This window comes from Thalia democratica, chromosome 2 (genome assembly GCF_965202585.1).
Source record: "Thalia democratica chromosome 2, ktThaDemo2.hap1.1, whole genome shotgun sequence".
Classification (NCBI taxonomy): domain Eukaryota; kingdom Metazoa; phylum Chordata; class Thaliacea; order Salpida; family Salpidae; genus Thalia; species Thalia democratica.
In genome coordinates, this window is record NC_139166.1 from 81,142,703 (window position 1) to 81,168,149 (window position 25,447).

The following is a 25,447-nucleotide window of genomic DNA, read 5'->3' on the forward strand; positions in this document are numbered from 1 at the left end:
CTAAAATATTCTTTGACGCTATAAATCATTTCCTACCTTATACATTCAATAATATCATTATTGTATGTTTTAAGCTAATACTATACAAGCCGATTAAAAAATCTAGCATCATTAAAAAAATGATAGACTAAACTTTTATATCAACTTTAAAACTTCAAAAAAAAAAGTTTTAATGTTATAACTATAGTAAATACACTAAATTAATCTTTTTTCATAAGAATTTTTTTTAACGTATAAACAAACTTAAAACAGATGTCGTGTGAAAAAGACAACTGCATTAAAAAATTTTTCTAATAATATATTTAAATACTTGGTTGCCAACTCTTAAATCGTATAAATGTTATGACCTGATCCATCTCCTACAGTTTTCTTCACCACACAAGCACACTTTCCTGTTCTCATCTTCTTTAACTTCCTCACCAAGAAAGTAGTCAACCGTCAGCTCATTGTTTACTTCTATCTCTTTATTTGCGAAGTAGAAGATTTGTGAAGTATTGTAGCAAGTGAATCCCCCGTACTGGTCAATATTCGGGTTGCACGAGTGGTTGATGAACATCGCTACATTTCCCTTGTACGTTGCATCCAAGACCTTGGTAAAAAAAGACTTAAATTAAAATTATATGTAATAACTATAGGTACGTAATTTACGTAATTCATACAAAATTTAAAATATATAACACATAAAGGTAAATTTATTTAACTTATTGTTACTATGCTAACAATTTTTCACCTATAAGGGTTGTCAGAGCCAAATAATAACTAAAAATATTATTAAACTTGATAAATAACCTTCCTATTCTCTTTCTCATCTTTCTTTGTCAAATTGAAAGTGTAAAAGTGAGATTCGGAGTTTTTACTTCGCCTTGAGTCTGACACACGTTCTGTTAAAACTTCTCCATTGTATTCGCTTATGAAAACACCTTTTTCGATTTTCTCAAGCGCTTTCACTCCCCACCCCTTGTCTGCTGTCTTGTAAATCAAGAGTTTGCAGTTTGAACCTTTCTGCGTCACTCTGTTTTTGCAATTAATATCACAAGTACAGCTGTCATTGCACTCAAAAATTAAATGCTTTTTTTCTTGCTTGATCAGGTCATTTTTGTAAGGCATTTTAGTGTGACTCATTTTAAAAGGGCAACAACTTTTGCTATTTGAACATCTTCCTTTACAGACACAATGTGTAATAGGTTCCTTTTTTATTTTGATTGGGTGGACAGCAACATTCTTTACGATATAGTTTTTTACAAGCATAGGAATTGTGTCAAGGTCAACTTCATTCTCCAATGCTATGAACGGGCGTCCTTGCTTATCTTATTTAAATTTTGCTGATCTTTCAAAAGTTGTTTTCGTTGCATCTTCTTGTCAAGCGCATACTTGCTTTTAAAGTTTTCTTTTTCTCCGGGTTCAAAGGTTTGCAAATACACCTTTTCAATTATATCAATTTGGCTAGCACAGTTTAACTCGTGTATTTCATCAAACGGAACCCAAGCGCTAAATTCTACGGGCCAGGTTTTCCACTTCACTAAAAAGTGTTTCTTTTTGTTGAAGTAGGATATACTGGCAATGTATTCAACTTCGTAGTGTTGGATCCTTTCCTCTCTTAGTCTTAATTTGTGTGCATTATTTTTAATCGTCTGTATGTCAGTCGTATGAGAATTCCTTTCTCTTCTTTCAGTCTTTATAAAATAAGAATTGGCAAAAAAAGAATTTGCTGTCAAGTATATCATCTTTTCTGAAAATATTAAGTTAGTTTGTAACGATGATAGCTGGTATCAATTACTTTTACTTATGACCATTAAAAATTTATACCTAATATAATAAAAACGTAAATACTTAAAATCTTAACAAAAATTAAGGTTACGTAAACAATCATTGTAAATTTAATGTTATTAGTTTTAGTTAATTGTATAGAAATTTTGTACATAACATTAAAAATTTTGTATTAAAAAGCTATAAAAACTTAAAGTATAATAAGTTTTGACCTAAAACATTACTACAGATACATTCTATACAAGAGCCATAAAACTTATTTCTATTTTATTTAAAAAATTAGTTTAATTACAGAATCAAAAAAATTGTACTAGTTAAAGCAAGAAAAATCTTAAAATTTATATGTTGAGTGAAGTAAAAATTAAAGATATTTAATAGTTTTTTTTTAATCATTAGTTGATATTATGTAGTTAAAAACTGTGAAATTGATTGACTTTGTTTATTAACTTTTTTATAATGTGACTAAAGTATTTCCAAACGTTTAACTTCAGAAATTTTTCTTGGTAAAATAATGACTTAACTAATCCAAAAAATAGCTTATAAAAATTCTAACCTTACTTTAACTTATATTTAACTGAATTTTAAACTAAATAAAACTTTCTTCTAAACAACAACAAACAAATTAAACAACATTGCAGTTTAAAACAAACAAAATATAAATAAGTAGCATAAGTAAAAAATTAAGTTATTAAGATAATAACTGTTTAACAAGTTAGTCTATTTTAATAAAAATAATTGAGTATAGATAAAAACAAATAAAATTATTTTTTTTTTTAAAGGTTTATTTAAAATAAAATAGTTTCAACTTACAAGTTTAACAAAAGCGCCAAAAAATAACTTTATTGCATTATTAAAAGTGTTATAACAGTAATAAAATTATGCACTTTGTTTCATTAATCTAAGTTCAAATTAACTTATTTACTTTGTTTTTAAAACCAGTAAAATAGTATAGGTTATTTACAATATTAATGAAAACAATAAATATTTCTTTTATATTACCTTTAAGAACTTAATCTAGCACAGAAGTTAAAAAAAACTATTATTGAACAATATACTAAAATAAAGTTGAATAATTAGACAACAAAAAAAAGTAGTACAAGCGTCGGTATTAAAATTACTAAGTAGTCAGATTTTTTTATTGGTCTATATGAATGTCAATTCAAATTACACTATATTCATTTAAGTAACCCTGATTGTTTTCTCTACAAGTCAAATAAAATACAAAATTAAACTGTTATACTGCAAATTTTCATCAACTAGTTATATTTCATGACAATTATTAGTTGCTATAGAAAATAAATGATTTTAATTTTTCTTAAAGCTTTACAAGTATTTTAGTATTAAAAATTTCGTTAAATGATGTTGTAGGTGAAAAATTGACTTTTATACGAACTCTAATTCAAAAACAATAAAAGTTTTCAAAAAAGTTTTAATGTAACATGTAAAAAACTATTTTTGTTTTACGCTTTAGTGTATACCACAAGCCTTTGTGTCCAAGTTAAAATAGTATTTATTCTTATTAAAAAAAAAAAATTGGTTCTTGAGTAAACAGTATTGGATTTTTCAGACTTAATAAAAACTAAAAATAGCAATTCGTCAATAAGCTAGTGAAGTATATGAATATCAATGGTTTTCGATACATTAAATTAAACTTTAATCCGTAAAACTTTTACTAGCATTAAATTTGTTTATAATCCTTATTCTCTTAAGCTTTGCTTAAAGTATCAAATTTATATACATGTTTTTTAAGTACAACATTTTATATGCAATGTTTACTTCAAAAACACAGTGAAAACGAATAAACAAAGACTCTATATAAAAGTTTTAAAACTGTTATATAAACAATGATTCAACAACTAGTAACAAAACTTACAGACTGCTTTTAGTGTTTTAAAAACTAATCACGACTAGTAAAACAAGTATCAGATAAATTCATAAACTAAGCTACTATAAAACTTACTAAACTTTTGTACTTTTTTAAAGATTAAGTTCTCATAATTGTTTTCTAGAAAAAGAATTTTTTCTAAAACTTTTTTAAACATTTACAAAAGAGTTAATACATATAAAATATACTAATACAAGCATAAATTTTTAGTCTTGGATAAGTGATCTAAAGTTAAAATTGTATAAACATGAATAGCTGTAAACTATTTGTAACAAGTGTTTTTTATGTTTTACTTAAAGTAAGTTTGGTAGAAAAATTGTTTCAAAAATGGGAAAATTACATCAAAAATGTCTAACCAATCTAAAAAAGGCCTAGACATATAATAATTCTATACAATTTAAAAGTATGTATTGTTCAACTTTAGAATTAACTTATAAAAAGTATATTTTACCTACAAACACTTAAAAACTACGAAAATATTACCATTAAAAATTCAAGGTAACATAGGAAGTGAAAAAGTACAATTAGTCAATCAAATACTAAAGTTAAGTTAATTAAGTAGAGAAAATAATAGTGTTTTACTTTTCAAGTGCTTTTCTCACATGTTAGAATAAAACTTGTACTTTAATCTGAGTTTTAAAAATTATCTAAAATAAACTAATTAAATATACACTATTTTAAATCAAACAACTAAGCCAAACTACTACTTATTCATGCTCAACAAAATATATAATGAAACTGTTGTACTTCAGATCATAGTTTTCAAATTAAATAAGCTAAATATATCAAACAAAAATTATCAGTCAGAAAGAAAAAAAAAACTTTTTAAAATTTAATAAAATATACGTGTATTAAAAATTGTAGTGAATACTAAATGAGGTATTAGGTTTAAAACTGGCTGTTGCATGTATTATAACTAAAAATTAGTAAAACTTTAACAAATATTTAAACATTGAAAAAAAATTAACACTTTAATGTACACTCCAGGTCTTTGTAGGTAAATTAAAACAATTAAATTGTTTTTTATTATTATTAAAAAACAATTAAGATTGTGTAAGTATGCAGTGTGCAGTGTTAAAATGTTCTGAATAAACAAAAACTAAATGAAGCACTTGTTGCTAAATAAATAAACTAGTTAACTACTTCAGTATCATACATTTATAAAACTGGTAAGACTTTAAGCTGATAAATTTTTCATAGTATTAAAAAATGTTAACAGTACCAATTCTGTTGAGCTTTAATTAATTGTAATTATAATATCAAATTGCTAATCATGTTTGTTCTTGTGTAAAATGCTACATGCAAAATTATCTTCAAAAAAAGTAGTTGTAAACAAATGAAAATTATATACTAATCATTAAAAAAAACATTTTGTAATAACTTATTCTAAAAGACATTTAGCCTACTTTAAAGGTTTTGAAAACTAATCACAAATAACTAAACAGGTCTCGTAAAAATTATTTATTCGTATATTTGTTGTTTAAATACATAAAAAGAGTAAAAAAAAATATACATTAAATATAAACATTAAGTTAAGTTGCTGTATAAACTTTATAAAATTGTTTCCGTATTGAATACAGTGTTAATTTCCGAGAGTACTCATATTGTTTGTTTATTAAGTGACCTCCTATTGTAAACTGATCTTTTTAATCTTAACTGTTACATAACTTGAAATACTTAAAAACTGTATAAATATTTTTATGCAGTTTTAAAACTTCTGGCTTTATGAAATACGATCTAAGTTCATTAACCATTTTGTATATATTTTTTTTAAATACCACAGGTAAACTTTTTGCAAACAGTAGTAAGAACAAATTTTTTATAATAAAAAATCGGATACTTAAGGAACACAAAAAACTTTTATTTAAAATCATGAATTTACACTTGTCAATATGAATTCAATAAAATCAAATTAAAAGTACAACCATTGATTTATATATTAACTTTTAAGTGCTCTATTCCTAATTAAAACAGTAATAAAGTTACGAAAGGCAACAATTTAAACTATCGTTTATACCTCAAAAAACGTCATGGTTTTTACTATAAAACTTAACAACACATACAAATAAACAAATCAGAACTACTTGTCTGGTAGATATATACTTGGTTTTGCATACACTGGTTTTCTAATATATTTATTAGTTATGATCTAAATTTTTTTCAAGTAATTATAAAAAAAAAGTTTTAATCACTGAGCATATTATAAGTTCTTATAGTATTAAAGTTTTAAGTTTTGTTAACTTACTCTTAAGTTAAATTTAAACTGTACTTATTTAACCAACTTATATTATGGATTAAAATAGATAGTGTATTATAAAACCGTTTGAGCGATAAGAAATAATATAACAATAACTGTCGTCACCATGTGTTCTACTTTACACTTTGTTTAAATTTAAAACATAAAGCATAATGTTTTTTTCTTTTTATGACTATGTCATTTTTACTTGACCAACCAAGTAAATAGGATATAAACTTAGTTAAAAATTATTTGAGACATACAAATTTTTTGAACAATTTAAGCTTGTTTTTACGATATTATATAAGTTTTTTTTATGATTAATAAACATGAATTAATCTAAACTTTGACAAATTTTTACACTTTTATCTTTTTAGCTGATTTTTTTACTTAAAAAACAAATAACTAATTGTTACTACAATTTTAGTATGTTTACCGAATACACTTGAGTTTATTTAAACAGTTGATTTTAATTACTTTTTATTTTTAAATTGATATTAAGTAATTTAGTAAAATTATGTTTACATTAAAGAGATTTAAAAAGTATAAGGAGATGTACTTGACACTCATTAAGTTGCTAAATAAATTATAAAAAGTTATTAAAAATTAAAAATACAGTAAATTACGACAAGTTAGCATTATAATTGTAAGCTTAACAATTTTTGAATACACAATTATCGACTAAGTTGTTTATTACCTAATGTTAAACAAAATTTAGCCGAAAATTATTATTGCAAAAGTACTCTTAAAACATTTTTACTTGTAAATAAGTCTTAAACAATAAAATTTTATAACTACGTATAAAATAATTGTAAACACTGTGTGCTACTAATAAGGTTTGGTTGACACTTCAAATATATATTTATAACAATTACACAAGGTTTTGTATTTAAAGATTTTGTACATATATATGGTTAAAGCTGTTGGATTTATTGTTATTTAAACTGCATCGTGATTTATACTTGAAATCAAAACTTTTCAAAAACAATAGTCATTATTAGCATTTATCAAACCGTTTTAATCGTTCTGTTTTTATTTTAACACCTATAGTATTTTTCTATTATAACAGTATAAGTTTGTTTGAATTATAAAAATAGTTTGTTGATAGACTATAAATAGACAGATATACATAAGTTGCAATCTAAAACAGATCCATAAATAGATAAAAACTAATATAGAAATAAGATTAACACGCATAAAAAAATGAAACCAACTAAAACATAAAACTTGTTTTAAAATTATTCTGAACACAAACACCAAGCACAACTATTTAACTACTCATATAGTTATGTTCTGTATCAAACAGAAGTTTAAATTTTAAACGTAGTTAGTTAAATAGAACAATTTGATTAGTTAAAATTAGTATTAGTAACAATTATCACTAACAACGGCATTAAAAGACGTTACACAAAATCAAAATTGGTTATAACTTAATTGGATATTAAATTATATTATCATTACTAAACAAAATAAAAATACGATAAATTTTTAATATAGTATAAAATTATTAGTGGAAATAACTTAACAAAACAACTTTTATATCACATATACTAAGAGTTTTTTTTAGTATTTCTCCAAGCGTTTCATATTAGAATAAAAAATTCAAACAAAAGAAAAGTTATTTAGTTTAATCAAAATGATTTATCAAATTAAACTGTAAAACTAGTTATGTAAGATACGAAATCAAACTAAAGTCTGCGCATGCGATGTATACATTTCAGAATTTGTTTTATCTACAATGCGCAAATTTATGTTTTGCTTTACAAATTATTTTTACACTAAGCTAATAGTATGCTTAAAAGATAGAATTGATTAACAGGTTAAATAGAAAAATAGATATCCTACATAACTAACATTTAAAAACAACTAACTTGCTTAAGTTGTAATAAATACTAATTTAACTACTACATTTTAGTAAAATCCTTTGTATTTGTATTGTTTTATATCATATATCTAAAAATTGTTCTAAAACCTAAATCAAACTCATTTTCAGCCTAACACTTTCTGTATTTATATTTCTCCTATCAGCTTATGTGTTACCCTACTTACTCTTTATTACTATCTAATGCTAGAAATACCACATGTAACCTGTTATACACATGTTTCTTTTTTTCGTACTTATAAATACGTGAACAACTTCCTTGTTTTTAAAATTAGAGATAATTTATTGTATATAAAAAATACACACATTACAATTACCCGATTTTTAGAAATACATTGTAATTACAAAAAAAACTTTTACAGAGGTTAAACAAAGACAGTTGTGTGTTTAATTAACGATTATATGTTATTGTTTTGTAATTTTTGCAAAAATTTTTCAACTTATTGATAAAGTACATATTTAGACTAAACACAAAAAGCTAATTAATTTGTTTGTTCAATAAAGAATTGGTAAGGATATTCACTTTCGTGCTATCATCTTGCTTATAACCTTTAAATGAACTTAGAGCATTAAATTATAAAATACTTTATATATATACTATTTATTAACATCATATTAGCACTCCTGATAAATATTTTGTATGTGATTATATTATAGATTATAGAAAAGAATCAACATGAATAAAAAGAGATAGTCTTTTAGTTTAAGTAATTTTTTAATATTTCCTTAAACTTTTATACCAACTTTGTTGCTACAAATTTCATAGTGGTAAATAGTTTTTATATATCAATATTTTTTTTTTATTTATGTAAACATTGAACCTACTTATTGTAGTTCAAATTAGGTGTTTGGAATCCGAAAAACTGTTGTAGATTTTAGTTATTTTTAGCAAAGCTAAAAATTTTGCACATTCAACCATTGTACAAAAGACTGCACACCACAGAAATATAACGACTAGATACCAACAAGTGAAATAATTGAAGGTAAAAATGTTTGACTGTACAGAAAAGCAAATTCCTTATATTAATGTATTTAAAAACTAATTGTTTGACTAATACAAATTCCTTGAGTCTGTCTGATTAGTGAGTCGTATCTAGGATAAATCTATGTCGTTGAATGTCTTAACAAGTGTTATATATGGTTAAGCAGTCTAGAACAAACAAAAATACCATTACAAATTATATTTGTAATATGAAATAGTAACATCGATTAAGCTAAAACCATAACTAAATTTAAGTATACTTTAAAACAAAAATATATTCAAAAAAGTGTTGCTACAACAGTATAAACAACTTGTAAACACTAATTTAATATTTATATAAACATTTTGCTGTCTTAAAAAATTTGCATAAAACAATTTAAGTAAAACTACAATGTAACCAACTAAATTTAAACTGTGTAACTATGGTGTTTTTGTGTAATTTTTAATTTATTCAGAAATAGTAAAATTTTACGGCCATTAAGCAGTTGCAACTTTTGTTAATATTTTTACCACTATTTAAACTATGTAAATATTACTTACAGTTGTTTAAATAATAAATTGTATAAGCATAATTTTTTTATGAATTTTATTAATTTAAGTTAGCTATTCAAATAAGTTTGTCAATGAAAATCAAGTATTTCAACTATTCATTAAAAGTATTTTGAAATTAAATTGTGTTGTGCAAGTTTAGAAAACACAACTGTTTGTTGTTTTTTAAACTTTTGTATCGAATTTTTTACACATATTTAGTATAAATGTAGAACGATCTATTTTTATAAACTTTTATAATTTCAAAACAAGTAATACAATTGTTGTTTAAATTATAAACTTAATAAACATAATAACAAGTTATTACATATTACTGTTTAAATCTAAATTTATTATCAAAAAATGTTTCTACGAGATGCATAAAAGGGGTTTATATCAGTCCAAAGTTATTTGATGCTCAAGTTATTACTCTTTATTTATTTTTCTTTGGAGAGATCGTTTTCTTATTATCAGCAACGTTGTTTCAATCTACACTGGGTGTTGTCAAATTACTAATTGTTTAAAATTTTTTAAACAACTAATATGAAAATCAGATTTAAAAATTTGTTGTATAATATTTAACTAACTTATTTTTTAGTATCTTTTTAAGTTTACAAACATACGAAAGTTCGTGAATGAATTAAAAATTACTGGTTTTTAAAACTAGTGATACAAAAAGCAAAGTATAAATCTTTAGATTGAATAACAAATGGTTTTGAATTTTAGTGTGTTACTAGTCAAATCGTCACATAATTCTTAAATAAATCTTTGGATAGGAAAAATAAAAACTTGTAAAAGTTATAAATAGTCCTACAATTAAGCTCATTTTGGCTTCATGTTTCTTTTAATTACATTTGTAACAGTGTTATTAGAAGTAACAAAAGTAGTACATGTTTAAATTATGAGCTACATATTTTTATTTTCTATAACAATATTTACATAAACCTTCATTGTTGTTAGAGATTAGTTATTGTAAAAATAAGTATTACATTTAATATAAGTTTTAGGTATATAAAATACTTAAAACTTCTTTTTTAAATTAGTCATACAATAACAATTTTACACGAACTTAACAATTGTCACATGATTAATTTTAATAAAGTTATTTTATATTTTTTTTAGAACTTAAGCAGCTCAATATACAATTTATTTATTGAATATAGTTAACTAATTATATTTTAATTTGGAAAACTATTATTTCATAAATTTTTTAAAGTTAAACGAAAACCATAACTAAAATTTAAATAAACTTTAAGTAAAAATACTTATTTTGGCAAAATTTGGTACTTAAAACTAGTTTTAAACTAATGTAACTACTTACAAACTTGTTTCACATGGGTTTTCACATAACTAACACAAATATTGATAAAGCGAATAAGCATAACAAATATAACGCATTTTTTGCATGATCATAATAAGCCAATGAGAGAGTAATGTTTTGAAGTTTGAACTTATATTCATCAAAAGTATCAAGAGATGCTTACACCAGCACTCCATGGTCATGTAAAAAGCCAATGAGAGCCTAACGTTAATGTCCTTGGAACGTTAGGTTTTTTTTGTTGTTAGTCATTGCATTTAAATATTTGATGTTGATCGTTCTACATAAAAGCGTAAATAAATGTAAGTTTGTGGTTAAACTTTTGCTTTTTATGTTAACCTGTAAATTTTTCTTCAAACTATGATTTTATCTTTGTTATAAGAAATAAACTATATGTGTTATTTTATTTTTCTTTATGTGTCTTCCAAGTTAGGTGGTCTAGATTGTGATGCCTAGGTTCATCATATGAACAATAAACTCGTAACCGTATAGTAAAATATATAAAAAGGCATAGATGTTGATTAATATGTAAAAATTCAAAACAAACTTAAAAAATTCTCTTACACTTTAAGTGTTTTTTATCCTAGTTTCTAAATACATTTACTTTATGTCCCTGGTATGAATCTTTTATAAATAGTTTTAATTTTCTTTTCGTTAGTTTGTTTCTAATATTAACTTTTACTGTCTAAGATTTTAGATCTTTCATTTTTTGCCTTTAATATAAGTATATTGTAAAATTTTAGTTTTCAGTTTCTTATGTTACAGACTTGGTAGTAGCTAACAAAATTTTAATCGGCCTGCATGCAATTTTTTTTTCCGTGCAAAAAAGTCATCCCGTCAAAAATTCACTGTGCAAAATTTTCATCGTAAAAATGTGACGTTGTGCAACAATGCTGCCGTAAAAAATAGTCATCGTGAAAAAATGTTGCCGTGCAAAAGTGACGCCGTGCAAAAGTGTTCTCTCGTGCAAAAGTGACCCTCCGTGCAAAAGTGTCGCCGTGAAAAAGTGTCCCCTTGTGCAAAAGTGACGCTCGTGCAAAAGAGTCGACGTGCAAAAGTGTCCCCTTGTGCAAAAGTGACCCTCCGTGCAAAAGTGACGCTCGTGCAAATGTGACGCTCGTGCAAAAGTGACAACCACCCAATTAAAGTATACTATAAATTCATTAATTAATTTTTATTTCACCGTTTCACTTTTAAGTTGAGATTTAAACAATAAATTTCTAGAGAGCTTCACACTTAAGGATCCTTCATACAGTTAAGACAAAAGTTAAATTGAGTTTAATACTTAACAATGTTTCACGCTAAAGCGATGATCACAATTATATAAGTAAACAAACTTTAAACTTAGTTTGTTTACTTGTGATCATTGCTTTAGCGTGAAATGATTGTTACGTAATAAACTCAATTTAACTTTCGTATTAAATGTTCTAATTTTAACACTCAAAACTTTTTACATTTTAAAACACGAAAAAAGTTTTACTTATACTAAACGTAGATAAAAAACATAAAAAATAAACAATGTTTTAGCATAGTTTTGTTTGAAAGTTGTATAAGCATTATTGTAAACACTGTGTTAATAACTTAACTTCTACTATTCAAAACATCCATCTGAAAAAAATGAGTTTAATATTTAACTGAAAACATTTTTTATTGTTCCACAATCTAGAACATATATTAAAATATAACAAGAAACATTATCATTGTACAAGCTATTGTAACTAATAATTTTTATAACTTTAAAAAATGGAAATTAAATATAAATAAAAATACACATAACACAAACTTCAGCAAAACAATCAAGTACATACGTGCAGCATTTATTGTATATACGTCATAGAAGAACTCTTTAACAGAAATGAACTTAAAAAAACAGGAATTAAATTTTTGAAAGTGAATTGCGTAAAAACAAAGTTGTTTTCGCTGCAGAGGCAATAATTATTATAAAAGTTTGTTTTCTTGTTTTTAATATTGCGTAAATTTGTATAAATACTTTAGATTGCTTAAATAATTTGTTATTTAAATAATCGGCAGGAACTTTATAATGTTTGTTAAGTTGAAAAAGTTTACTTGAGTTAATTAAAAAACAAATAGTAGCTAATAGTTATTGCAGTATTAAGAAAAGAAGATATTATACACAATATCTTTTAATATATATAATAAGGGTATGTATTAATAGTCGCAGAAATACAAAAAAAAACTTTTAAATAATTACATGTTAGTACTTTTTTTAAGTATTGAAATTGTTTATTTTTAAAAGAGATTGTTTTGTTAAAAAAGATGCAATTTGCAGTTATTTAAAGAAATAGAAGCGATTAACTGTTATAGAAAGTAGTTTTCAGTTTTTAATTTTAAATAAATGATTAAATTTAGGTAAGAACTAAGTGTTTATTTATATAAGTTATAAACCTTTTATTCAGTCAATGCACTATAACAAACTAAATTATTTATTTTATTTGATTTTAAATAGTTATTGTAGTTTAAATTACATTTATTCAAAAATTCATAGTTTAGCAATATTTTTAAAGAAACTCTTGAAAAATAGTTTTTTTTATACTGTAAAAAATATGAGTTACGTAATCTAAGATATATAACTTAAGAAGTTCAAAATATTTATAAAAATATGTAACAAATTGTATTGGTAAAAAAAGCAAGTGATTAGTTAGTTAAACTATTTACTTTAAAAAATTTGCAAAAGTTAAAATAAGGTCTTACAGTTAAAAATGATAAACTAAGCTGAAACTAATTTAAAGTTTTAAATTATTTCACATTTGTGAACATATTTAGTAACTATAGTCTATATTTGATATAGGTTCACACTGTATATTGAAAAATCCTTTAAATAAACTGTTCTATTTATAATTAAGTTGTTCTTATAATCAAAATAAATTATGTTAAAATATTATTTCTTAAAATTAGTTAAGTTAATTATGTTAGCTATATAGCATAAGCATATTATAAGTAAATTACTTCTTAAATATCAATAAAAATTACGTAAGTTTAAATTTAAAAATGTTACACATTAGGAAAAATAGTTTGCATTAAGTTTATACGTAAAAAGTAAGCGTCTTGTTTCTAAGTTAGTTTATAAAGACTTCTCGTAAAGTATTAAGTTTAAGCAAGTGTTATAACAAATTATAAGTTAAATCATTTTTAAAACACTTGAATTAAAGTGATTTTATTAGTATTCAAAATCAATCGTATACAGTAGTAAACTTATACAATAATTGAACGGTAAATGGTTGCTAAAGTTATATTTAATTAAGAATGTATAGTTGATAAAAAAACTAACATTGTTTATGTAATTATAAGACAAGTTAATATAATATTTAAACAACTTACTTGACCACTATTAAAATTTTTATAAATAAAATTAGAGTTTCAATTGATAAATTTCAGTATATATTTTAAAATTTTATGAAAATTCTATTATAACAAAACACTTTTAAAAATATCAAGTAAATAATAAACACCTTTACATTTACATGACAATTCATAATACAAAAGTGTTGTGTTTAAACAAAACATAGTTGTTGCGAAAAAATTTAAGCTAAGTTTAAATGCTTTATAATATCAAAAATGCTTATTTACTTTAGACAATACTAATTGTCAAAAGCAAAAAGAAGCTTTTTGTAAAAGTAGTACTATACGTGAAAAACTATTAGAATGTATTAAGTTTAAATGAGTTTATGTTTTATTAAATCTTTTAAAGTGCTTTAAATTGCTTTATACCAGAGTTTAACACCATGTATGTTTGAGTTTAAACATTATATTTAAATGCTAAATACAGTTAAAAAATAACTTGTTATAATGTAGTATTTGCTGAAAATTTATTTTTTGTTTATTAGGTTCTTTTTTTTTTATTACAGAAAAGATTTTTTTAATTCTACAAATTAAAAAAGTTTCATTTTTAATTTTAGAAGTAAAGCAGTCTTAGTAGTTTATTTTAAGTAAATTTAAAAAATAAGTTAAACTTGCTGATGTTAAATAGTTTTATTTTTGTTAGCATTTAAAATTATATTATAAACTCAGTAACATAAAATTAAAGTACAATTTTTTTGGAACGTTGTGCACTTTTAATACAGTAGTTTTGCTGTAATTCTAAGAAGAACTAATGTTAAATCAAATTAAAGTAACCATAGAAATAATTTTTACTATGAATTAAAAGAGGTAAGCACAAAAGTATTTTTTTATATATAAGCGTTTAAGATATATTAAAAAACTAACCTTGATTTTAGCAGGTTAAAATATTTTTTATTTTTAGTGTTTTTTATTAAGATTAGTTGAAACTGTTAATTTCATAATACTTGAAGTATTCAACCTCTAAAAGCAGTGAAACGTTAAAAAATTAAGTAGCGACAATTTGACTATTTTATTTATTTTAATGTTTTTAACTCTAAAATTCTAAATATATTTAAAATTACTTTTAATTAAAATTGTATTGTAATTAAAAAATTCAAGTTATAATTTTCCTACAAAAGTTACTTGAATTACTTTATTCATTTCATTTATAGGTTTTTCAATAAGTACTAAAAAGTACTAAATTTTGTTAGTATTTAAGGTTAGTTTCCGAATTAAAAGTAGACTTAATAAGACTTTAAGTTTGTAAATTGTAATTAAAGTTAAATAGCTTAGTTTAAAACACATTAATTTTTTTGCTAAATTAATGCTATACTTAACTTATGTTTATTAAACTATAATGAACGCTTTAATAACGAGATTTATAGTTAAAATGTTAAGTTCTAATGTGCTTATTAACAACATCAAATTAGTTCCAATCTTAAGTTGGTTTGAAATTAATGATACTCTCACATGAAAATAAATACTTATTGTTCATGTATATATATATATATATATATATATATATACAAATGCCTTCAAATTATAGTTAAAATTCACATGAACTTTTCTGCGGCAAGTCAATCAAAAGTATTCTATTTTGATTGAGTTGTTTACATTAAAAACTCTTTTTGACACAAACATGCTTTTAGAGTTAAACTAATTGTTAAACCATTGCAGAAATACACGACCAATCAAACCATAATTTATCGAAAAAAGAGAATTTATTGCCAGTATGTTTATCGAAACAGTCGATAACCTTCATCAAAATGACCACTTAGTTGTGGAGGCGCTACAGAGAGGTAACATAATATCTGAAATTCAATTCAGGTATTAATTTAATGTAAAAAGAAAAATTTATAAGCTCTAAATTTTAAAATCGGTCATAACATTGCAGCTCAAACATTCTAGCAACATTTTGAAATAAACAAATTAAACTAAATTTGTCTGACTTATCTGACTTCTAATTATGATAATAATTTAATCAACGGTGCAGTTTAAGTTCTGATGAATGAGATCCTTATCCCGAGAAGTATCTTGAACAGAAATTTTAGTAAGATATATTAATTTGTACATTTTTTTACTACAAAATATGTGTTAAGTTTTGTTGCTAAGTATGAAGAGTTAGCATATATAAAAACTTCTTTTAATATTTCTCTGATGAAGTTTAAAGGTTTTCCAAACTTATTTGCATAGACGTGTCCTTTGCAGAAACTTAAAAAACATTGCTTCGTTTTATTAGACTACTCTCTTTAATAAAATATGTAGTCTTTTAGTTCTCCTCCACATTACTAAATGACGTCCACTAAAAGTCAAAAAAGTTTTTTCTCGTTTTCAAACTAGTTTAAACCTTATTTCATATAATTTGCATTAGATGTACAGAAAAAAAAGTAAAGTTAGATATTTCTAAACAATAAGATATAAGATAATATTAACAGTTATGAAAACTTTATGAATTCTTAGATAAATACTGACGATTATAAATTTAATATATAAAACTACAGTGAGAATTAAAAGATTTCTTCCGTTGCGACAAAGATTCAAACGAGTCTTTGAGAAAAAAAGAAAATTATTTTGGCGCCGTAAGGGTTAATCCTGTGGATTATTATGAATGTAGTAGTTTTGAGAATGAAGAAAATGAAGTTGATAGTTAAGTTACCTATAATGATTAACTCAGCAATGATTAAAACAACTAAAATTTTATTTATTATTCTTATTAAATAATAGTCTTTATTCGTAACAACCATTACTTAAAGTTCAGAAAAAATAATTTACTATAATAAGTATATAGGAATAATAAAAGTTTTTTTTTAATTAGTTTTAGTATAATTCTCCTTGTATAGTTTTCATCTGTTTGGTAGTTTTTTAAACCACAACTTACTTTTTCCCAAGTCCTAATACTGCTTATTTTTATATACTATTTAATTTTTCTGTTAGTTGTGTTTATTATAACAAAATGATTTTCTACAAAATTTAATACTATTTACAATTAAAATAGAACTTTATTTAAGATATGTAACGAAATGACAATAACTTTTCAGATTTATACAAAACAACTTTTAAAATTAATCAAAAAAAGAATAAACAATTGATTTAAAGAAGTTTAACAAAAATGGTGTTGTTAGAAGTAACAATAAAGATTTAGAACTTGGTTTAGATGATGACTTGATCATAAGAAATCCGAGTTCTATACCGTTTCTTCAAAACTACAAGTTTTCTCAGCCTGAATACTTACCAGACTTAGAAGATGACTTATTTGCTTCGACATTCGTAGAGACCGAAAGCAACTTTGGGTATCTGGCAGACAGTAAAAACCTTTTATTTACATCACAAAACAACTCAGCTTCCACAGATATTCGGGTTCAACAAGGTAAGGCTACAACAATTTCTGACAATAGTAAAAAAGCTATCAGTGATGATTTTACCTATTTTCCGGCAATACTACTGACATAGAAAAACCAGAAATACCAAGAAAAAGAGTTATGATACAGATTACACTAACAACAACTTAATCTTACCAACTGCCGATCTAAACAGGACCTGTGATAACGGTATTAACACTTCACAATTAAACAATAGGTTATGTGAGATAACATCGTTACCAGATAGTAGTTCGAACATAGGATATCATGACAACGTATTATTGCCACAAGTCGACGTATTAGCTTCTAGTAACTTTATAAACAGAAAATTTGCAGCAATACTACGACGCAGTTAAGTAATAAAATGACTTCTGACACCTTATCAAGTCGTGATTTTAGCAAAAAATCTCAAGAGCTCTTTATGCCCCCTCCAAAATAATTTTTTGACATCACTTATAACAGACAGTTTTAATGACGTCATTACAGAGTCAATGAACATTATGCAAACAAACGATTATAATGGAATTTATGGTGATGTAAGAAAATCAAAAACTCATAGTTCAAGCGAAAAACTTGATTCTCAAATGCATTATTATGAAGAAGACTTTAATAATGTGTGCCGAATTAATTCGCCAATAACTTTACTAAATGATAACCAGGTCTTAAACACTTATACAAATACAAAAAGTTCTATTATGAAAAGGTCGAATTATCAAAACACTTCGACAAATACTACAAAAAATTTGCTAACAAAGAAAAAGGTAACTTGATTAACTTATACAAAGAGTAAACTTTTTATAATTTTTTTTTGACAAAACCTTAATCTATACAATATGCTTATTTTTCGATTTAGATTTATAAATAAAGCGATCACTAATTAGTGTTTTTTTATTAATGTAAAAATTAATTCAGTTACTAAAAGTTTTTTATGTAACTAAAATATTTTTTTTTTTTTCAAACATAAAAAGTTTTAGAATTTTTAATACCTAAGTATTTGAATTTATTCTTTAAAGAATTTATTTTACAAACTAAGCTTTGGTCAAAGACCTCGTCAGTGCTTAAATAAATCTTATTCAAATAGAATCCGTAATTAGGGGTGTAATTAACTAAGTATATATCGATATTTGGTTTAAATATATTCAAGCCTGAATGTTTTTACTTATTTGAGTGCGCTTTTACTTGCTTATTTAGCCTAAAAAGCCAATAAGTTAAAGAACAAATGGGGAAATGAGAGTTATGAGGAATTGGTTACTCGCGCAATTCAGTCGTCATATTATCAACGACTTAACTTACAACAAATATATGACTGGATAACTTCGAATGTTGAATACTTTAGTGATAAGAAGCTTGAAGGTTCTTCGGGTGGCTGGAAAGTTAGTTATGACTTTATAAAATATTTTTAACTAAAACTTATTTTAAAAACTATATTATGTATTTAAAACGATTAATATGTGTTTCAAAAAATGTTTAACGATAAGAAAAAGCTGTTATTTTTAATTATTGATATTTTCTTATGTGATTCCTTTGTTTATAAATGTAAAAAGTTGTAACATCAAAACTTATACTTATAAAAACTTAAATTCAATAGTAATGTTTGCTTTACACAAAAAGCTGATGTTTTTCCTTGATATATGTATAAAAAATACAATGTTAAACATTTTCATAATCATAAAGTTTTAATTTAATGCGTTTATTTGTTATGAATACTAAAAATTTGGCTTATTTCAGCCTTAAACACTTTTCAACAATATTTCATTTTAACAGAACTCTATACGCCACAACCTCTCATTAAAACCAACATTTGTAAAAATTCTAAACTAAGAAATTGGAAGGTCTAGTTGGTGGATGGTAAGTTACAATGCAACTTCCACTAAGAAATCTCGTTGTAAAACGAAAGAGAAAAAATCTAAAGTTAGGATGAAAAAAAAAGTTAGTAATTTTTTTATACTGACAAATTTGTTTACTAAAAAAAAAATGTATTATGTAAGTATACAAAGTTATGGTATTACAAAAGTCACTATTAATATTATTTACAGTAATCTAACATCAAATCTATATATAATTATGTGTTAGGCATTATATATTGTTTTTAGTCTGTGATAAAACCAATCAAATAATTTTGCAGGATCGGCTATTGAAACAACACAAGTATATACAGGTTCAAATTAAATAATAAAAAACGTATAAATCTCGCACACGAGGGTCAAATACATCAATTTGAAAATGATTTTGAGAACATACCAACTGATATCATGACTGGAAATGTTGATTCAATAGACATGAGCCAACCTTTTCTTAAGACAAATAGTGGTGAGAATCAAAAAAAAAAATTGTTTCAACATTATTTGAACCGTAACAGCCTAAACTAGCTAAAAAAATATTAAATGACTAGTTTTCAAGTGTCTATTTTACTTGATTTTATGTATAAAGTTAGCAAGTTTTTAATGAAGCATTTAGATCTGTTATTTAAATTAAACTTTTTTACAACAGCTACTCAGTTGTTTTTCAATTTTTTTATTTAGTCTAGGGTTAAAGGTTAGTTGTTAAATACGCTTATATGTACAGAAAAGAATTATAAAGTTCAATATTAGTAAAACTTAAGTTTATAAATACTAACAGTAATGAAGACCCTAAGAGTGTAGGAGTCGATATGGACGATTTTGCACTTAATCTATACTATCTCTAAAGACATCTTATTGATTTATTGCTTAAGGACAAAGACTCAGATGAGTGTCTTTGTGAGAAAGAAGTTTACAGTGATGCAGATAGTGTTAATAATGCTGATATTTCCTGATATTTGCTGATAATCCCAAGAAAACGTTTATCGTTGCAAGGGGTAGAGTTTGAGACTGATGTTTTTTTACCATAAAAAAATATAATAGTTAAAATGGTAGTGAATTGAATAAAAAAAAGCTAATAGTTTGATAGATAAATTTACTCTACAAATCAATTCAGTAATAACTTAAGACAATAAAATCTTTAATTCATTAATCTTTTAAAACAATAATCTTTTATTTTTTTGTAATAACGACTGCTTCAACGTATGGAAAAAAAAATTATAATAAGAACTAATTTTATTTAACTTAAAGTTTTATTTTAATGTACTTCTCAAAACTATCTCTTGTTCTACTCATTTTATTGATGTCAATCGTATACTTTTTAATATAGGACTGGATAAATTCGAATGTTGACTACTTTTGTGTCAAAAAGCATCAAATTTCTTCTGGAGAATAAAAAGTTACTTGTAACGTCATAATACTTTATTGCATTAAAATGTATAATATTTTATGTTGATTTTTAATTAAGTTATTGTTTTTAATGCTTAATGTACTTTAATTTATATTAAAGCTTTTTTTAATGATTGCTAAAGACATTGAAACTAGGTCTAAAATATTTGTAACTATAGAAAATACAATTTTAACTGTACATTTATAGAAAGTATAATTCAAAATGTCAATTCTCTAAATTATTTAAATAGTGTAACCTTTTTTCAAAGCAAGAGTTATTTAATAATTATTAAGTAGATATTTGCTTTTCAGTTTTAACTAAACAAAGAATTTAGAATTCTTATTTTGTTTTATCTTGTACAAAAACTGTTTAGAAATAGAATGTAAAACTAGGCTGTTTAAAAAACCGTAACACATATTTCACGTGTTAAGTATCACAATATTTTATACAGTTCTTTTCAGTTAAACACTTTTTAGAAAGGCGTAAGTGTCCAATCAAGAGATTGGTAGGCTTTTGGTAAACGCAGGAAAAATTATAAAACAGTAGTATTAGCGGGCAGCAGTTATATTTTTATTATTGGTTGCTCGTAAAAGACCAAAATTGTTTAATGCTTTATTTAAAAAATTCTCTTAAATTGTACCTGAGATAGTTTAACGCTTGAGTATCAAAAAATACCCTTTTCGGCCAACAACAGCATGGTCATTATGTTTTGTTAAAAAAAAATTACTTAAATAAATGGTACTTTGCACTAAACTTGAAAAGGCACAGTTGCGGTCAATATAAAGTTCAAGTATAGAAATTAACATTAATATACTATAATGAAGTTATAAAAATCTAACATTTTTTTAGTTTTTTAATAATTTGAGTTAATTTACAAATAAATAAACGCACAAATTTTTGTCAAACTTTTACCTAAAAATGACGTTAAAAGTCTTACTTAAACAATAAAAGAATATTTACTATTAGATACCAAAGATATAATTTACTTAGTCAGAAATTTATTGAACACCATAAATAGTCAACGCTATATTATTTTCTTTGAGTCATCTGGTTTACCGATTGTTATTAATTAGATTTCTGAAAAAGAACATTAATCGGTTAATTCAAAAACAATTAAATAGGCTGGAACTTTGCATCTTTTCACTGATGTGTTACTTGTAGCGAGATTGACATTAAAAAAACTTCCTCTACTATCTTTAAGAATGTTTTCATCCAGATACGAATCTTTTGAAACATCTCCCGCCGTGGAAAGAAAAACAAAAGAAAGTTGTTTAACTTTCCTATCATCCGCATAATAACTAGAACCCTTTAAAATTTCCTCTTCTAAATTCAAGCTAGCATTGTAGATAACAGTTTTATGTAAATACTTGTTTACGTAAAAGTCAAATAGTTTTGAGTTCAAGCCTTCAAAATTAGTGTACCCGTCAGATAAAATGCTGAGAACGTTATTCGATTTTACTCCACTGTATAGAATATATTTCCCTTTTAGTTCTGCCGATTCGTTTTCAACTGTAGGGCTGATTTTAAAAATATTCCTAACACTAGGAATCGATTGTGAACTCAAAACTTTTTTTAATGAGCGGAAAACGAAGTCATAGTCGACATCTTCAGCTTTCAAAACTTCTGTTTTGTATTTTAAATTATTTTTATGCTCAGCTTCAGTAAGGCGACTCATATTAAACAAAAATTGTTTCATAACCTCACTGATATATTCATCAAGTTCTGAAACATAAAATTTTACATTCTGCTGTTCTTCCGCTATGAATTCGTTCTCTAATTCTTTTATAACTATTTCGTTTGTAGTTTCTTTCCTAATAACTGAACTAAGTGGATCTGGTAAACTATCAAAACGCAAAAAATTTATATAACTTGCTTGGTTTGTCTGTAAGATATCTAAATGAGCCTTATCTACAATTCGTGCTACGTTTAAATCTTCTTCGACTTCAATTAAGTAAGCTGGCACGACTAAATTATGGTGAGCTGTTGCTATTATCTCTCTATCCTTTCGAAAAGAACCTTGTGAAATTCTTCTGTTTTTGCTATCAAATGTATCGTTTGCAGGTTCTTCCACATAACTTCCCTCGAAAATTCGTAAGAAAGGCTTCTCGAAAAGATACTGCTTATAAGACATATGGCGATTAGGCTTTTTTTCTTCATTAACTTGTCTTGTTTGGTTAACAAAAATATATCTAAAACTTTTAACCAGTCCATTTTCTCTTGCATATGACTCACCATAACTATACGCATAGTCAACACTGTCAGTTAGATAAACCCCTGCGCCATAACTACCTTTTTGTGATGGTTTGAACCCAGTTCTAAGAATACCTTCTACATTTGCTGATTTTGTACCATGTAGCAAGAGGATTTTTGAGGAGTCGGAAGATCCCGACTTTTTTGTATCAATTTTAGTTGGAATGACTCGGTATATTTTCATCATTTTTGTCACGACTTTTTTATTTAAACTTTTAAATGGATCTCCATGATTATGTAGCGAGTTTTCACTTTCTTTCGATTTTAAAGCTTTTTCTAAAATGTTATAATCGCTATCAGTGCTTTTTAAAAGTTCGAGTTTGTACTTGAAATCAGAATTTGAAGAATTTTTGAAGTTTTCAACATCATAATCAACCAAAGTCTTAGCTCTTTGTATTAAGTTTTCTTTTAGTTCGTCATCTTCAACTTCTTTTCCCCATTCAATAATTTTAGCAAAAAAATCTTTATACTGGGGATTATCTTTTAAAAACTTTTCTAATTTTGACTTAATAGATGACATTACTTCTCTTAAACTATTTTAACAATTTTTCTAAAAAAATTAATTGTAAGTACTTTTTGTTTTAGTTGGTGAAACTGTAAAGTGTAGACGTTTGTAGAGAAATTGTAAATAGATCATTAGTTTTATTTGTTAGTTAATAAAACTTTAAAGTAAGGCAAATGGTATACTAAACTATTGGTACTTCTCATCATAATCAAATCGTAGCTTATTTAATTACTATTTTATTGTATACCACGGATGTAAGTTACTTAAATATTAATTAGAACAGGGTTATTAAACATTTATAAACAAAAATAATTATAGACAATAATAGATGATACAAATATTAATTTAGTTAATACTGGTACTAAATAAAACTTAGAACTACTCTATATAAAACTCGGCTTGACAATATAGCATGTTGTATAAAAGAAAATATATAAGCACTAATTAATATATAAATAACACCACACTTTTAGAAACACTTTAAATTTGGTGAAAGCCTTAGAAAAAATTTAAATTTAGCAGGATTACATTTTAAGAATTTATGACCAAATTAACAATTAGCTACGGGGAATTTAAGTCAAAAACCATATGAACAATAAACATAACATTATTTGTAACAAGGTTTTCAATAAACAATATAATTACAAATAAGTTCAATTTTTGAACCAAATCCAAAAGGTCTTGATTAAAATCTCTACAAATTCTCTGTGGCTGGTTTATATAGCTATATCAAAAAAATGAAAACAAGCACAACATTTATTTGCTTTTTGGTTGACTAGTTTTGTATTGTTTACCATTTTAAAACAAATAGGTACAAGTGAAACATATGTTCTATTGCACTTTCTCTTCCCGCCATTTTACAAGAGAATCTCACTCTAACTTTTATTCCCTTTTTGCTCGAAAAATATCTCAACTTACTCTTCTTTTTGCTTTTAGCTACTTAACTAGTGAGGAAAAGTAATTCCTGTTTTTAAACAGCTGCCCTAGGTATTTTAAAAATCAGCAGAAAAAAGTTGAAAAATTAAACACAATACAAAAATGTAGTTAGTATTGAATTTAATTAGAGTGGTAAACACTTTAATAGAAAGCAATATGAAGAGAACATTTTTCAAAAAAAAATTTAAATGTTTTAATTTTATTTTAATTGTTGATACTAAAAATTTTCTTTGAATTTTTCCAGGAATATTTTAATTTTAATAACTTAAATGACTAGTAAGAAAATATAAAGGTTAGTTCCGAAAAAAATATAAACAAATAATTTATTTAGTTGTCATGTCATGCCCTTTGAAAAAATTCCAGTATATTTTCAGCATGTTACAGTTCTATTCTGTCATATTTATTATTAATGATTTTATTTTTGTACTATGCTATAAAGGTTTAAGAGCCTTACAAAAAAAATTACATGGCTCACTGAGACTTGAAATTGGTCGCCATTTTTTGTGACACACTTTGACAGTTTATTTGTTAATTTGTAATCTAAATTTTGTCAGTTTTTTTTTTATTGTGTGGACTACATTCTGTCAGACCTATCGTGACTTGTTTTAAATTTTTTAATTCATATTATGACTTTGTGGACTATATTTTGTCAATTTTATTGTGACTTCGTAGACTATATTTAGTCAGTTCTATTATAACTATTTAGTATCACATTTTTTCAAAACTCTTTGTGATCTATTGGCACTTACACTAGGACAATACCATTTGATACTTGTTGAACTTAAACATTTACACAATTTTTCTTTGATTTATTAGGACTGAAATTCTAATAAAACTTTTATTACTTACCTAAATTCCCTCAATGACACTTTGTTTAATATGGCCCTAATGCCTGTTAGATATTATCACCTCCTATTTATTCTGGTTATGAAATAAACTTAAAGGTGACATTTATAATATTTAATTTATAAGTGACAGATAGTAAATATGAGTATTGTAAAGTTTTAAAATCTCATTTTAAATAAAATGCATTATATAAAAATAATGAAAAATATATAAGAATGTGAGAAAATAATGTTCTAAGCAATGCCTTATTAATTAAAGGTAATATATTAATTAGTAAAAATCTATTTGTTAAATATCGTCATTGTTTTATTTAATGTAGTTAACTAAAAAACTGTTTACTTTAATCTGGAGGAAAAGAATTATAGAATAAATAAATATTATTAATA

General features: G+C 24.7%; 1 protein-coding gene across 1 annotated transcript; it reads right to left on the reverse strand.

Moving 5' to 3' along the window:
• Window positions 1-340: 340 nt before the first annotated feature.
• Window positions 341-1,107, reverse strand: LOC145829010 (histone-lysine N-methyltransferase SUV39H1-like). The gene is made up of 2 exons (XM_082936752.1): window positions 790-1,107; window positions 341-589 (listed from the first exon to the last, which is right to left on the reverse strand). The coding sequence occupies exons 1-2, from the start codon at window positions 1,105-1,107 to the stop codon at window positions 341-343; spliced, it is 567 nt and encodes a 188-aa protein (XP_082792878.1).
• Between the last annotated feature and the right edge of the window lie 24,340 nt (window positions 1,108-25,447).